This window comes from Bombina bombina, chromosome 2 (genome assembly GCF_027579735.1).
Source record: "Bombina bombina isolate aBomBom1 chromosome 2, aBomBom1.pri, whole genome shotgun sequence".
NCBI lineage: Eukaryota > Metazoa > Chordata > Amphibia > Anura > Bombinatoridae > Bombina > Bombina bombina.
Genome location: NC_069500.1, coordinates 554,529,406 through 554,543,987, shown reverse-complemented (window position 1 = coordinate 554,543,987; position 14,582 = coordinate 554,529,406). Strand labels below are relative to the sequence as shown.

Here is a 14,582-nt window from a genome sequence, read left to right as displayed (position 1 = left end):
GGGGCACTGGGGCATAGAGTAACATACATGGGGCACTGGGGCATATAGTAACATACATGGAGCACTGGGGGAAAAACGTAACATACATGAGGCACTAGGGGAAACAGTAACATACATGGGGCACTGGGGCATATAGTAACATACATGGGGCACTGGGGGAAAAACGTAACATACATGAGGCACTAGGGGAAACAGTAACATACATGGGGCACTGGATAAAACCTTTATTGATAGTAACAAAGTGATTATATGTACTCCTTACTACCAATAACAGTGCTTGCCTAACCTCCAGTCAGTAACACACAGGCCACAGTGATTAAGCTTTTTCAACACACCCTTATTCAAGGATCTTTGTGAAGATCTCTAAAGCCTAGTAGGTGCACAAATGTTCCCTAGATGTGCCCTCAACTTCCAGTTACCTTATGAACTAATTAATCTGTGCAGCATAAGCTTCTCTGGGCCAGAAGAATGTGAACAATGTGTGAAGCCATTTACCTCTGACACAAAAAGACATTTGTCAGGTGGAAAGGGAAAGTAGCTGCTGACCAGAGGCCATGAAACATATGAAATGACCAAGGGTATCCGTAGACCTCCAATGAGCACAGTGAGGATCATTATAAACACATAAGTTGCTCCAAAAACAACAATTTGCAGCCACGCATAATTCTGACAAACTAGACAATTACCTAGGCCTAGATAATCTCAGACTCCTATTTATCAATGTTTCACTACTCACACCTAGAACTATTATTCTATTATCAAGGATGTCTACATATATTCTTATGAGATATACAATAAATATGCTGCAATCAAGAGAAGAGTTCCACAATATTTTTATTTTTTTTTAAAAAAGATAAAACGTGGCATTAACTGCATATTAAAACTTTTTTTACTTTACAATTTATACAAAGAAATTAAAAATACAAATTGTTTGTGCCTAAGTATTTGACACTATTATTATTATTATTATTATTATTATTATTTGCATAGGGGTAGAGAAAATACATGTAAAGTTTAATATTGTTTTTTTCTGTTCAGTTCGTGCATAGGGAGATAAACATCATTTTCCGGGTTTCATACAATGCCGCTATAAATCAATAAATAAAGTTTCTACAAAACAAATTTAATTTATGCATTTTTATCAAACTAAAGTCAGCTTTATTCATCCTTAGGTCCTGATAATATAAACCTCTCCACTCAGACGAGATGTTCAAGCCCAGTGCAATACAGCACTACATGACAGTTCTGCTATGTTTTGTATTTAATATTTATTTAAAGGGACAGTAAAGACAAAATGAAAGGTTCAGTATTCAGGTAGAGCATTCAAATTTAAACAACTTTCCAATTTACTTGTTATTATTTTTTACTTATTTCTCTTGGTATTCTTTATTAAAGAGTAATCCTATGCAAGCTCAGGAGCATGCATGTGACTTTAGCCATCTGGCAGCAGTGTTTGCAACAAAGTTTATAAAAATGTCATACATACACAAATTGCTGCTATATAATGCTACAGACACTCTATGGCAGCAGAGTTTGCAACTATGTATAACATTGCTATAAACATTGTTGCAAACACTGCTGTCAGAAGTCTAAAGTCACGTGCACTCTCCTGAGCTTACCTAGGATTACTCTCTAACAAAGAATACAAAGAGAAATAAGCAAAATTTATAACAGAAGTAAATTAGAAAGTTGTTTAAAAGTGCATGCTCTATTACATTTGTTTACTTTTGACTTTACTTTAACCTTTAACCGTTTCCCGCTGTACTAACTGCGCTGGGCTTTAGCGCTGTTAGGACTGCATGCAACATCTTTGCCATTTGGCTGTACTGAAGCCATAGCAGCTTTGTAAATGGGACTCCACCCTGACCCGATCCCATCATTGAAATCAACAACGTTCCTATGTAGACAATTTAGTCCCGGCATGAAAGGGTTAAACTTCAGATACATTTTTATCACATTTAAACTTTGCACTTACTATTTTGTATTTTATTTTGTATTCAGCAATGTATTTAGGATTGTGATTTTACTAATTTGACAGTTCCTGTGTCCTCAAGTTAATAGAACACCAGTAGTTCATCTGGTTTCGAGTAACATTTTTGTTTCTTTTTGTATTTTCATATAGCTGCACGTGTGTGTTGGAAATGGGTGGAAGAGAAGTTTGGGATTGGCGAGTGAGGACAAAAAACGTAATAGATTGTCCAGCCTAATAACTAATATACAAATAAATAGCTTAGTTCTCTAATATTTGATAATGCAACTAAAAATCTTCACACACACACACCCTCTCTCTCATCTCAACAATAATTTAAGATAATAATATGAATAAAAGCTACTATAAATACTTCATTAAAAAATACAAAAGGAAGGTCCGTGTTCTAGAATGCTAGTTTTTCCTTTATATCAACTTAATAGATTTGACTTCTCGCTGTCCTCCACGCTAGTATCCTTTTCTTCCAAATATTTAGCAGTTTCTGATTTTTCAGGGTCCTTTGGCTTCACATGGTCCACAACTTGTGCATTTCCCCATAAAGATATAAAAGAATATGCTGCTCCACCTGCCATGCTGAAAAACACAAGAAGAAAAAAAGTTGCACATAGCTTTTATTGTGTTTATTTACACAAAAAGGTTTGTTCCAGAATGGTTTAATAACAGAGGTAAAACATATCCATATAAGTATGCCAGAGAATTCTGATTTAATAAAATCTTAGGATTGATACTAAGATCTAATAAAAATGAACAAATAATATAGTATCTTTGTATGTAACAGTATGTTCCATTTGATAAATAGGTTTTCTATTTCTATGAATCAATGGCGTAATATCTCACAAGTATGTAAAGGTCAAAAATTTTACAACACTTCCATTTATACAGTTTTTATTGAAATTTAAGCTGTTTGTATAACAAAATGTTATCTACATTTTTTAATCATCACAGTAGTAACTTTTTGCAGATATAACAACAGGTACATATCCCCAAATCCGGAATTCAGAAATCCAAACATTCTTAAATCTAAACTTTTTAATTAACATACACACATATATATATATATATATATATATATATATATATATATATATATATATATATATATATATATATATATATATTTAAATAAAACTATAAAAAAATTACTATTTTTCCACAACTGCCTGTGTCTTTGGTTTGTGTTTTGTATAGTAAAATGCAAATAATGGTCAATATTTATAATAATTCCTTATGATTACAGTACTGTACTATCTTTGCACCATGTATGCAAAGTATTAAAAATGATATAAAACTACCTTTTTGTTGCATGTATAAGCTGTATAATGACATGGAAATATTGCCTTAATGACATAAGATGTTGATGTTTACACTTGGTTCCATCCCCTCTCCAAACTGTCCCATTTTAAAGATGCAAATATTCCAAAATCTAAACTTGTTCTGATCCTAAGCAGTTTGGATAAAGGGTTTTCTATCTGTATTCTTCCCAACAACGTTGCAGAATTTTCTACAAATGTGTTGCTCTTCTTTCACTCTTCTTGTCCAGTTCAACCTAAACCAGCTTGAGAGAGATTTTAAAGGGAAATGAAACACAATTTTCTTTTATGATTCAGAAAATACAATTTGAAGCAATTTTATTATTTACTCCTATTATCAATTTTTCTTAATTATCTTGGTATCTTTATTTTAAAAAGCAGAAATGTAAGCTTAGGAGCCGGCCTATTTTTGGTTACGCACCCTGGGTAGCACTTGCTGATTGGTGGCTACATTTAGCTACCCAGGTCCTGAATCAAAAATGGGCAGGCTCCTAAACTTACATTCCTGCTTTTCAATTTTTGGTGAACAACCTGGGTTGTTCTTGCTGATTCATGGATAGATTCACCCACCAATAAAAAAAGTGCTGTCCAGACGTTCTGAACCAATAAAAAAGCTTAGATGCCTTCTTTTTCAAATAAAGATATCAAGAGAACAAAGAAAAATTGATAATAGGAGTAAATTAGAAAGTTGCTTAAAATTGCATGCTCTATCTGAATCATGAAAGAAAAAATGTGGGCTTCATATCCCTTTAAGTTTGGAGTCTGTGCTGGTCATTCCATGATTTCAAGCCTACTGTAGTTTTCTTCTAAGGTAGATCCGACAGTCTAGTGTGTTTTGTTAGTTCCCTTAAGAATTGTTTTGTGGTGTTCTGTTTTGTTTTAATTTTTTCTATTTATCTCTAGTAAGGAAGTTAGCAATAGAATGTAAAATAAATATGAATATTTTAAACTGTGAACACCACAAAAGGGACATTGTTTTGTTTTGTACCTCATAATATAATAGATAGAAAATGAAAAATAAATACAATTTAAAACTTACCAAATATTTAAACCTAAGAAATTTAACCAGGAAAAAGTGTAGTCTCCTCCAATAAAAATTCCAATATAGCCGATACATACATTCTAAAGACAGCGGTAGAGAAAATAACATATAATTAAATCATAGTATAATAGAAACATGTTATTTTATTACTTCCTATCTTTTTTAAAATAACCTTTAGTGTTCACAAATCTGCAGAAATGTGGTTTACCTTTTACAGAGACTACAGTATTTACAGTTACAGTGAAAAATGTAAAACACACATGCAAAGCATATACTGGATATGACTTCCTTGTTTTAGGAATATAAGCTTTACTAAAACACAATTTTTACAAACAATTGGTCATAAATTATTTTATGCTCTACCATACATCACATATATAACTGTACCAAACTGTATACCTTGTTCAAGGAGAATTAGAATATTTAAAAAAAACATAATTTATGTAAGAACCTACCTGATAAATTAATTTCTTTCATGGTGGCGAGAGTCCACGAGCTAGTTACTGATGGGATATACATTCCTACCAGGAGGGGCAAAGTTTCCCAAACCTTAAATGCCTATAAATATACCTCCCACCTTACTCATACCTCAGTTTATGTATGTATAGCCAAGTTAGTGAGTTAGGAGTAAAAGCATAAAAAACAGAATTTATGTTTACCTGATAAATTACTTTCTCCAACGGTGTGTCCGGTCCACGGCGTCATCCTTACTTGTGGGATATTCTCTTCCCCAACAGGAAATGGCAAAGAGCCCAGCAAAGCTGGTCACATGATCCCTCCTAGGCTCCGCCTTCCCCAGTCATTCGACCGACGTAAAGGAGGAATATTTGCATAGGAGAAATCATATGATACCGTGGTGACTGTAGTTAAAGAAAATAAATCATCAGACCTGATTAAAAAAACAGGGCGGGCCGTGGACCGGACACACCGTTGGAGAAAGTAATTTATCAGGTAAACATAAATTCTGTTTTCTCCAACATAGGTGTGTCCGGTCCACGGCGTCATCCTTACTTGTGGGAACCAATACCAAAGCTTTAGGACACGGATGATGGGAGGGAGCAAATCAGGTCACCTAGATGGAAGGCACCACGGTTTGCAAAACCTTTCTCCCAAAAATAGCCTCAGAAGAAGCAAAAGTATCAAATTTGTAAAATTTGGTAAAAGTGTGCAGTGAAGACCAAGTCGCTGCCTTACATATCTGATCAACAGAAGCCTCGTTCTTAAAGGCCCATGTGGAAGCCACGGCCCTAGTGGAATGAGCTGTGATTCTTTCAGGAGGCTGCCGTCCGGCAGTCTCATAAGCCAATCTGATGATGCTTTTAAGCCAAAAAGATAGAGAGGTAGAAGTTGCTTTTTGACCTCTCCTTTTACCAGAATAAACAACAAACAAGGAAGATGTTTGTCTGAAATCCTTTGTAGCATCTAAATAGAATTTTAGAGCACGAACTACATCCAAATTGTGCAACAAACGTTCCTTCTTTGAAACTGGATTCGGACACAAAGAAGGCACGACTATCTCCTGGTTAATGTTTTTGTTAGAAACAACTTTCGGAAGAAAACCAGGTTTAGTACGCAAAACCACCTTATCTGCATGGAACACCAGATAAGGAGGAGAACACTGCAGAGCAGATAATTCTGAAACTCTTCTAGCAGAAGAAATTGCAACCAAAAACAAAACTTTCCAAGATAATAACTTGATATCAACGGAATGTAGGGGCTCAAACGGAACCCCCTGAAGAACTGAAAGAACTAAATTGAGACTCCAAGGAGGAGTCAAAGGTTTGTAAACAGGCTTGATTCTAACCAGAGCCTGAACAAAAGCCTGAACATCTGGCACAGCCGCCAGCTTTTTGTGAAGTAAAACAGATAAAGCAGAAATCTGTCCCTTCAAAGAACTTGCAGATAATCCTTTCTCCAAACCTTCTTGAAGAAAGGATAGAATCTTAGGAATTTTTATCTTGTTCCATGGTAATCCTTTAGATTCACACCAACAGATATATTTTTTCCATATTTTATGGTAGATTTTTCTAGTTACAGGCTTTCTGGCCTGAACAAGAGTATCAATGACAGAATCTGAGAACCCTCGCTTTGATAAAATCAAGCGTTCAATCTCCAAGCAGTCAGTTGGAGTGAAACCAGATTCGGATGTTCGAACGGACCTTGAACAAGAAGGTCCTGTCTCAAAGGTAGCTTCCATGGTGGAGCCGATGACATATTCACCAGGTCTGCATACCAAGTCCTGCGTGGCCACGCAGGAGCTATCAAGATCACCGATGCCCTCTCCTGATTGATCCTGGCTACCAGCCTGGGGATGAGAGGAAACGGTGGGAATACATAAGCTAGGTTGAAGGTCCAAGGTGCTACTAGTGCATCTACTAGAGTCGCCTTGGGATCCCTGGATCTGGACCCGTAGCAAGGAACCTTGAAGTTCTGACGAGAGGCCATCAGATCCATGTCTGGAATGCCCCACAATTGAGTTATTTGGGCAAAGATTTCCGGATGGAGTTCCCACTCCCCCGGATGAAATGTCTGACGACTCAGAAAATCCGCTTCCCAATTTTCCACGCCTGGGATGGGGATTGCAGACAAGTGGCAGGAGTGAGTCTCCGCCCATTGAATGATTTTGGTCACTTCTTCCATCGCCAGGGAACTCCTTGTTCCCCCCTGATGGTTGATATACGCAACAGTCGTCATGTTGTCTGATTGAAACCGTATGAATTTGGCCTTTGCTAGCTGAGGCCAAGCCTTGAGAGCATTGAATATCGCTCTCAGTTCCAGAATGTTTATCGGGAGAAGAGATTCTTCCCGAGACCAAAGACCCTGAGCTTTCAGGGGTTCCCAGACCGCGCCCCAGCCTACCAGACTGGCGTCGGTCGTGACAATGACCCACTCTGGTCTGCGGAAGCTCATCCCCTGTGACAGGTTGTCCAGGGTCAGCCACCAACGGAGTGAATCTCTGGTCCTCTGATCTACTTGTATCGTCGGAGACAAGTCTGTATAATCCCCATTCCACTGACTGAGCATGCACAGTTGTAATGGTCTCAGATGAATTCGCGCAAAAGGAACTATGTCCATTGCCGCGACCATCAAACCTATTACTTCCATGCACTGTGCTATGGAAGGAAGAAGAACAGAATGAAGTACTTGACAAGAGCTTAGAAGTTTTGATTTTCTGGCCTCTGTCAGAAAAATCCTCATTTCTAAGGAGTCTATTATTGTTCCCAAGAAGGGAACTCTTGTTGACGGAGATAGAGAACTTTTTTTTACGTTCACTTTCCACCCGTGAGATCTGAGAAAGGCCAGGACAATGTCCGTATGAGCCTTTGCTTGTGGTAGGGACGACGCTTGAATCAGTATGTCGTCCAAGTAAGGTACTACTGCAATGCCCCTTGGTCGTAGCACCGCTAGAAGGGACCCTAGTACCTTTGTGAAAATTCTTGGAGCAGTGGCTAATCCGAATGGAAGTGCCACAAACTGGTAATGCTTGTCCAGAAAGGCGAACCTTAGGAACCGATGATGTTCCTTGTGGATAGGAATATGTAGATATGAATTGACCTTCCTGGATGGAAGGAAGAATTGTCCGAATGGTTTCCATTTTGAACGATGGAACCTTGAGAAACTTGTTTAGGATCTTGAGATCTAAGATTGGTCTGAATGTTCCCTCTTTTTTGGGAACTATGAACAGATTGGAGTAGAATCCCATCCCTTGTTCTCCTAATGGAACAGGATGAATCACCCCCATTTTTAACAGGTCTTCTACACAATGTAAGAATGCCTGTCTTTTTATGTGGTCTGAAGACAATTGAGACCTGTGGAACCTCCCCCTTGGGGGAAGCTCCTTGAATTCCAGAAGATAACCTTGGCGCCCAAGGATCCAGAACATCTCTTGCCCAAGCCTGAGCGAAGAGAGAAAGTCTGCCCCCCACCAGATCCAGTCCCGGATCGGGGGCCAACATCTCATGCTGTCTTGGTAGCAGTGGCAGGTTTCTTGGCCTGCTTACCTTTGTTCCAGCCTTGCATTGGCCTCCAGGCTGGCTTGGTTTGAGAAGTATTACCCTCTTGCTTAGAGGATGTAGCACTTGGGGCTGGTCCGTTTCTGCGAAAGGGACGAAAATTTGGTTTATTTTTAGCCTTGAAAGACCTATCCTGAGGAAGGGCATGGCCCTTACCCCCAGTGATATCAGAAATAATCTCTTTCAAGTCAGGGCCAAACAGCGTTTTCCCCTTGAAAGGTATGTTAAGCAATTTGTTCTTGGAAGACGCATCCGCTGACCAAGATTTTAGCCAAAGCGCTCTGCGCGCCACAATAGCAAACCCTGAATTTTTCGCCGCTAATCTAGCCAATTGCAAAGTGGCGTCTAAAGTAAAAGAGTTAGCCAATTTGAGAGCATGAATTCTGTCCATAATCTCCTCATAAGAAGAATCTTTATTGAGCGACTTTTCTAGTTCATCGAACCAGAAACACGCTGCTGTAGTGACAGGAACAATGCATGAAATTGGTTGTAGAAGGTAACCTTGCTGAACAAACATCTTTTTAAGCAAACCCTCTAATTTTTTATCCATAGGATCTTTGAAAGCACAACTATCTTCTATAGGGATAGTAGTGCGTTTGTTTAGAGTAGAAACCGCCCCCTCGACCTTGGGGACTGTCTGCCATAAGTCCTTTCTGGGGTTGACCATAGGAAACAATTTCTTAAATATAGGGGGAGGGACAAAAGGTATGCCGGGCCTTTCCCATTCTTTGTTTACAATGTCCGCCACCCGCTTGGGTATAGGAAAAGCTTCGGGGGGCCCCGGGACCTCTAGGAACTTGTCCATCTTACATAATTTCTCTGGAATGACCAAATTCTCACAATCATCCAGAGTAGATAACACCTCCTTAAGCAGAGCGCGGAGATGTTCCAATTTAAATTTGAATGTAATCACATCAGGTTCAGCTTGTTGAGAAATTTTCCCTGAATCTGAAATTTCTCCCTCAGACAAAACCTCCCTGGCCCCCTCAGACTGGTGTAGGGGCATTTCAGAACCATTATCATCAGCGTCCTCATGCTCTTCAGTATTTTCTAAAACAGAGCAGTCGCGCTTTCGCTGATAAGTGGGCATTTTGGCTAAAATGTTTTTGATAGAATTATCCATTACAGCCGTTAATTGTTGCATAGTAAGGAGTATTGGCGCACTAGATGTACTAGGGGCCTCCTGTGTGGGCAAGACTGGCGTAGACGAAGGAGGGGATGATGCAGTACCATGCTTACTCCCCTCACTTGAGGAATCATCTTGGGCATCATTTTCTCTAAATTTTGTGTCACATAAATCACATCTATTTAAATGAGAAGGAACCTTGGCTTCCTCACATACAGAACATAGTCTATCTGATAGTTCAGACATGTTAAACAGGCATAAACTTGATAACAAAGTACAAAAAACGTTTTAAAATAAAACCGTTACTGTCACTTTAAATTTTAAACTGAACACACTTTATTACTGAAAATGTGAAAAAGTATGAAGGAATTTAAACACCAAAAAACTCTAAGCCATCTCCGTGGAGATGTTGCCTGTACAACGGCAAAGAGAATGACTGGGGAAGGCGGAGCCTAGGAGGGATCATGTGACCAGCTTTGCTGGGCTCTTTGCCATTTCCTGTTGGGGAAGAGAATATCCCACAAGTAAGGATGACGCCGTGGACCGGACACACCTATGTTGGAGAAAAGAGAAACATGATAAATAATGTGCTTTATATAAAAAAAAAATCTTACATAAATTATGTTTTCTTTCATATAGGTGGCGAGAGTCCACAAGTTAGTTACTGATGGGATATAATACCCAAGACGTGGAAGTCCATGAGTAACTATAGAGGGAGTGATAAAATAAAAACAGCTATTTCTGCTGAAAAATTATTTTTTTCTTAAAAATTTAAAAAACTTAAATCTTAGGCACTAGAATCAAACAGACAGCTGCCTAAAGAACCTTTCTATCAAAAACATCAAAATGGTAAAATTTTGTTAATGTATGCAAAGAAGACCAAGTGGCTGCTTTGCAGATTTGATCAACTGAAGCTTCATTCTTGAAAGCCCAAGATGTGGCAAATGATCTTGTAGAATGAGCTGTTATTCTCTGACTCTGGCCCACCTCCAAATAAGCTTTGTGAATCAGAAGTTTCAACCAAGAAGCTAAATAAATGGCAGAGGCTTTTTGACCTTTTCTGGAACCAGAAAAAATAAATCTTTAGTAGTCGCAACATAATATTTCAAAGTTCTTACCACAGACAAAGAATGTAAAGACCTTTCAAGAGTATTCTTAGGATTAGGACACAAGGAAGGAACAATAATTTCCCTATTAATGTTGTTAGAATTCACAATTTTAGACAAAAAATTAAACAAAGTCCGCAAAACAGCTTTATCTTGATGGAAAATCAGATAAGGAGACTCACAAGAGAGAGCAAACAATTCAGAAATACTTCTGGCAGAAGAGATAGCCAAGAAAAATAACACTTTCCAAGAAAGTAGTTTAATATACAAAGAATGCATAGACTCAAAAGGAGGAGCCTGCAAAGTCTTTAATACCAAATTTAGACTCCAAAGAGGAGAGATAGATTTAATAACAGGTTTGATACGAGTCAAAGCCTGTACAAAACAGTGAAGATCAGGAAGATTAGCAAACTTTCTGTGAAATAAAACAGCAGAGATTTGTCCTTTCAAAGTATTGGCAGACAAACCTTTATCCAAACCATCCTGAAGAAACTGTAGAATTCTAGGAATTCTAAAAGAATGCCAAGAATAATCATGAGTGGAACACCATGAAATATAGGTTTTCCAAACCTTGTGATATATTTTCCTTGAAACGGGCTTATGAGCCTGTATCATAGTGTTCATCAGAGTCAGAGAAACCTCTGCCTGAGAATCCATGGAGCTGGAGAGGTATCTGGGAAGTATCTTGTTTAGATGAGAGGCCATCAGATCTATGTCTGGAAGACACCAAATCTGCACAATCTGATAGAACACATATGGATGGAGAGCCACTCCCTGGATGTAGAGTCTGATGGCTGAGATAATCCACTTCCCAATTGTCTACACCTGGTATATGAATCACAGTGATTAGACCAGAGTTGGATTCTGCCCAAGAAAGTATAAGAGATACTTCTTTCATTGCTAGGGGACTGCGAGTCCCCCATTGATGATTGACTGTTGTGACATTGTCTGTTTGAAACCTAATATACAATTATTTCTTTAATAGAGGCCAAGCCTGAAGAGCTCTGAAAATAGCACGGAGTTCTAAGATATTGATTGGTAACCTCGTCTCTGGAGGATTCCAAACTCCTTGTGCTGTCAGAGAGCCCCAAACAGCTCCCCAACCTGTGAGACTTGCATCTGTTATGATTACAGTCCAGGTAGAACAAACACAGGAGGCCCCTTGAACAATAAGGTGATGGTTTAAACAGAAAGTCAACAACAGAATTGTTGTTGTTTAAAAATAATGACAATCCCTTTATTACAGTTTCCATTCCCCAGTTTTGCATAACCAACAGTGTGATAACCTCTGTGATACCTTGTATCTAAGCCTCTGCAAACTGCCGCCTTATTTCAGTTCTTTTGACAGATTTGCATTTGAGCCAATCAGTGCTCACTCCAGGGAAACTTCACATACATGAGCTCAATGTTATCTATATGAAACACATGAACTAACGCCCTCTAGTGGTGAAAAACTGTCAAAATGCTTTTAGATTAGAGGCGGCCTTCAAGGTCTAAGAAATTTGAACATGAACCTCCTAGGTTTAGCTTTCAACTAAGAATACCACGAGAACAAAGCACAATTGGTGATAAAAGTAAATTGTAAAGTTGTTTAAAACTACATGCCTTATCTGAATCATGAAGAAAAAAAAAAAATCGGACTTGACTGTCCCTTAAACCACCAAGTCAGAGAGAGTTGAGTGTTAGGATTTAAGTATATCAGTTGTGATATCTGAGTATAATCCCTGCACCATTGGTGCAACATGCAAAGCTGTAGAGGTCACATTTGAAAATGAGCAAAAGGGATCACGTTCGATGCTGCAATCATGAGACCTAAAACTTCCATGCACATAGCCACTGAAACCAATCTCAAATGTCTCTTTTCTGTTAGAGAGAGTGTCCTGGACACTGAATCTATCTGGAAACCTAAAAAGGTGACCTTTGTCTGAGAAATCAAGAAACTCTTTAGTAAATTGATCCTCCAACCATGTCTTTGAAGAAACAACAGAAGCTGTTTTGTGTGAGATTCTGCTAAATGAAAAAATTGAGCTAGTACCAAGATATCGTCCAAATAAGGAAACACTGCAATACCCTGCTCTCTGATTACAGATAGAATGGCACCTAAAACTTTTGAGAATATTCCTGATGCTGTTGCAAGGTCAAACTGAAGAGCGACTAATTGGTAATGCTTGTTTAGAAAATCAGAATCTCAGAAATTGATAGTGATCTGGATGAATTGGAATGTGAAGGTAAGCATCCTGTGAGTCTATTGTGGACATGAAGTGACCTTGCTGAACAAAAGGCAGAATAGTCCTTATAGTCACCATCTTGAAAGTTGGGACTCTTACAAAATGATTTAAAGTTTTCAGATCCAAAATTGGTCTGAAAGAATTTTCCTTCTTTGGTACAATGAATAGATTTGAATAAAAACCCAATCCTTGTTCCTGCTGTGACACTGGGAGAATTACCCCTGAAACTCATTTCAGAAAGGCTTGAGCTTTTACTGGGGTTTTTTGGTACATGGGTAAGAAAAGGCAGGTCGTATTATGAATCCTATTGGTTCCCCCTGAGAAATTTTATTCTGAATCCACTGATTTTGGACATAGTCTGTCCAAACTCTTTGAAATAGCTTTAGTCTGCCCCTACCAGAAGAACTGGCTTGAGGGTCGCACCTTCATGTAGGTTTAGGGGCAGGATTTAGTTTCTTATAAGGCTTGGATTTATTCCAATACTGAGATGGTCTCCAATTAGAGCTTAGATTTCTTGTATTGCGGCAGAAAAACTCCCTTACCCCCAGTAACAGTGGATAATAGAATCCAATTGTGAACCAAGATGTTTATTACTATGAAAAGAGAGAGATAATAGTCTAGTTTTAGACACCATGTCAGCATTCCAAGATTTAAGCCATAAAGCTCTTCTAGTTAGAATGGCTAAAGACATGGATTTGACATTGATCTTCATAACATCAAATATAGCATCACAAATAAAATAATTTGCATGTTGAAGTAAACCAATAATATTAGATAATTCAGAATCTGAAGACTGCTGTGCTAAACTGTCCAATCAAAAAGTAAATGCATCAGCAACATCAGCCATAGATATAAACAGGTCTAAGAATATAGCCAGTATGTAAATATGCCCTTTTTAGATAAGATTCAAGCTTCCTATCTAAAGGACCCTTAAAAGAAGTACTGTTATCCATAGGAATAGTAGTACACTTGGAAAGAGTGGAAATTGCCCTATCAACTTTAGGAACTGTTTCCCAAAGTTCTAAATTGGCTACAGGTAAAGGATACCATTTCTTAAACCTAAAAGAAGGGTTTAAAGAGGTACCAGGCTTAGACCATTCTTTAGCAATCACATTAGAGATAGCGTCTGGAATAGGAAATACTTCAAGCGTAATAATAGTAGTCTTAAATACAGAATTTAGACGGTTACTAGCTTTATCATCAGGAGGTTTAGACTCCTCAATTCCCAAAGTAAACAAAACTTCATTTAAGAGAGAACAAATATATTCTATCTTAAATAAAAAAGATTTGTCCATAGCTGTCTCTGATATAGCATCCTCTGAATTGGAGGAAACCCCATCAGTAGAGGATACATCAGTATGCTGAAGGTCAGAACTTAATTCACTAGATCTAGGAAAATGTTGCAAACCCCTTTTACGTTTATTTATTTGAAGGCAGAATAGCAGTCATTGCCTTCTCTATAGCTGTAGCAATAAAATCTTTCATTTCTGCAGGAATGCTATGTACATTAGACTAAGATGGAATAACAGTGGGTGCATTTTTACTCATAGATATATTATCAGCATTTAAGAAATTGTCAATTGTCTCAAATAATTGAGCTGAAGAATTTAGATAAGCTATTTTACAACAAACACACTTAGCTTTGGTAGATATGTGTTCAGAAAGCTCAAATCCTATGGTGACATCAGAGGCAGGTTCAGTTTGAGACATAATTGCAAAAAAAAAAAAATTAAATTAATTAATTAATTCTGCAAATTTATATCTATG

General features: G+C 38.0%; 1 protein-coding gene across 1 annotated transcript in view; it reads right to left on the bottom strand.

The window, feature by feature from the left end:
• Positions 1-816: 816 nt before the first annotated feature.
• The window catches only part of SLC35D2 (solute carrier family 35 member D2), a 126,618-nt gene continuing 112,852 nt past the window's right edge, over positions 817-14,582 (bottom strand). Inside the window, exons 11-12 of the mRNA XM_053702416.1 lie at positions 4,340-4,422; positions 817-2,563 (exon numbers count right to left, since the gene is read on the bottom strand). Of these exons, the coding sequence (XP_053558391.1) occupies positions 2,401-2,563; positions 4,340-4,422 (246 nt within the window). The 3' untranslated portion in view covers positions 817-2,400. The remainder of the gene's footprint in view (positions 2,564-4,339; positions 4,423-14,582) is intronic.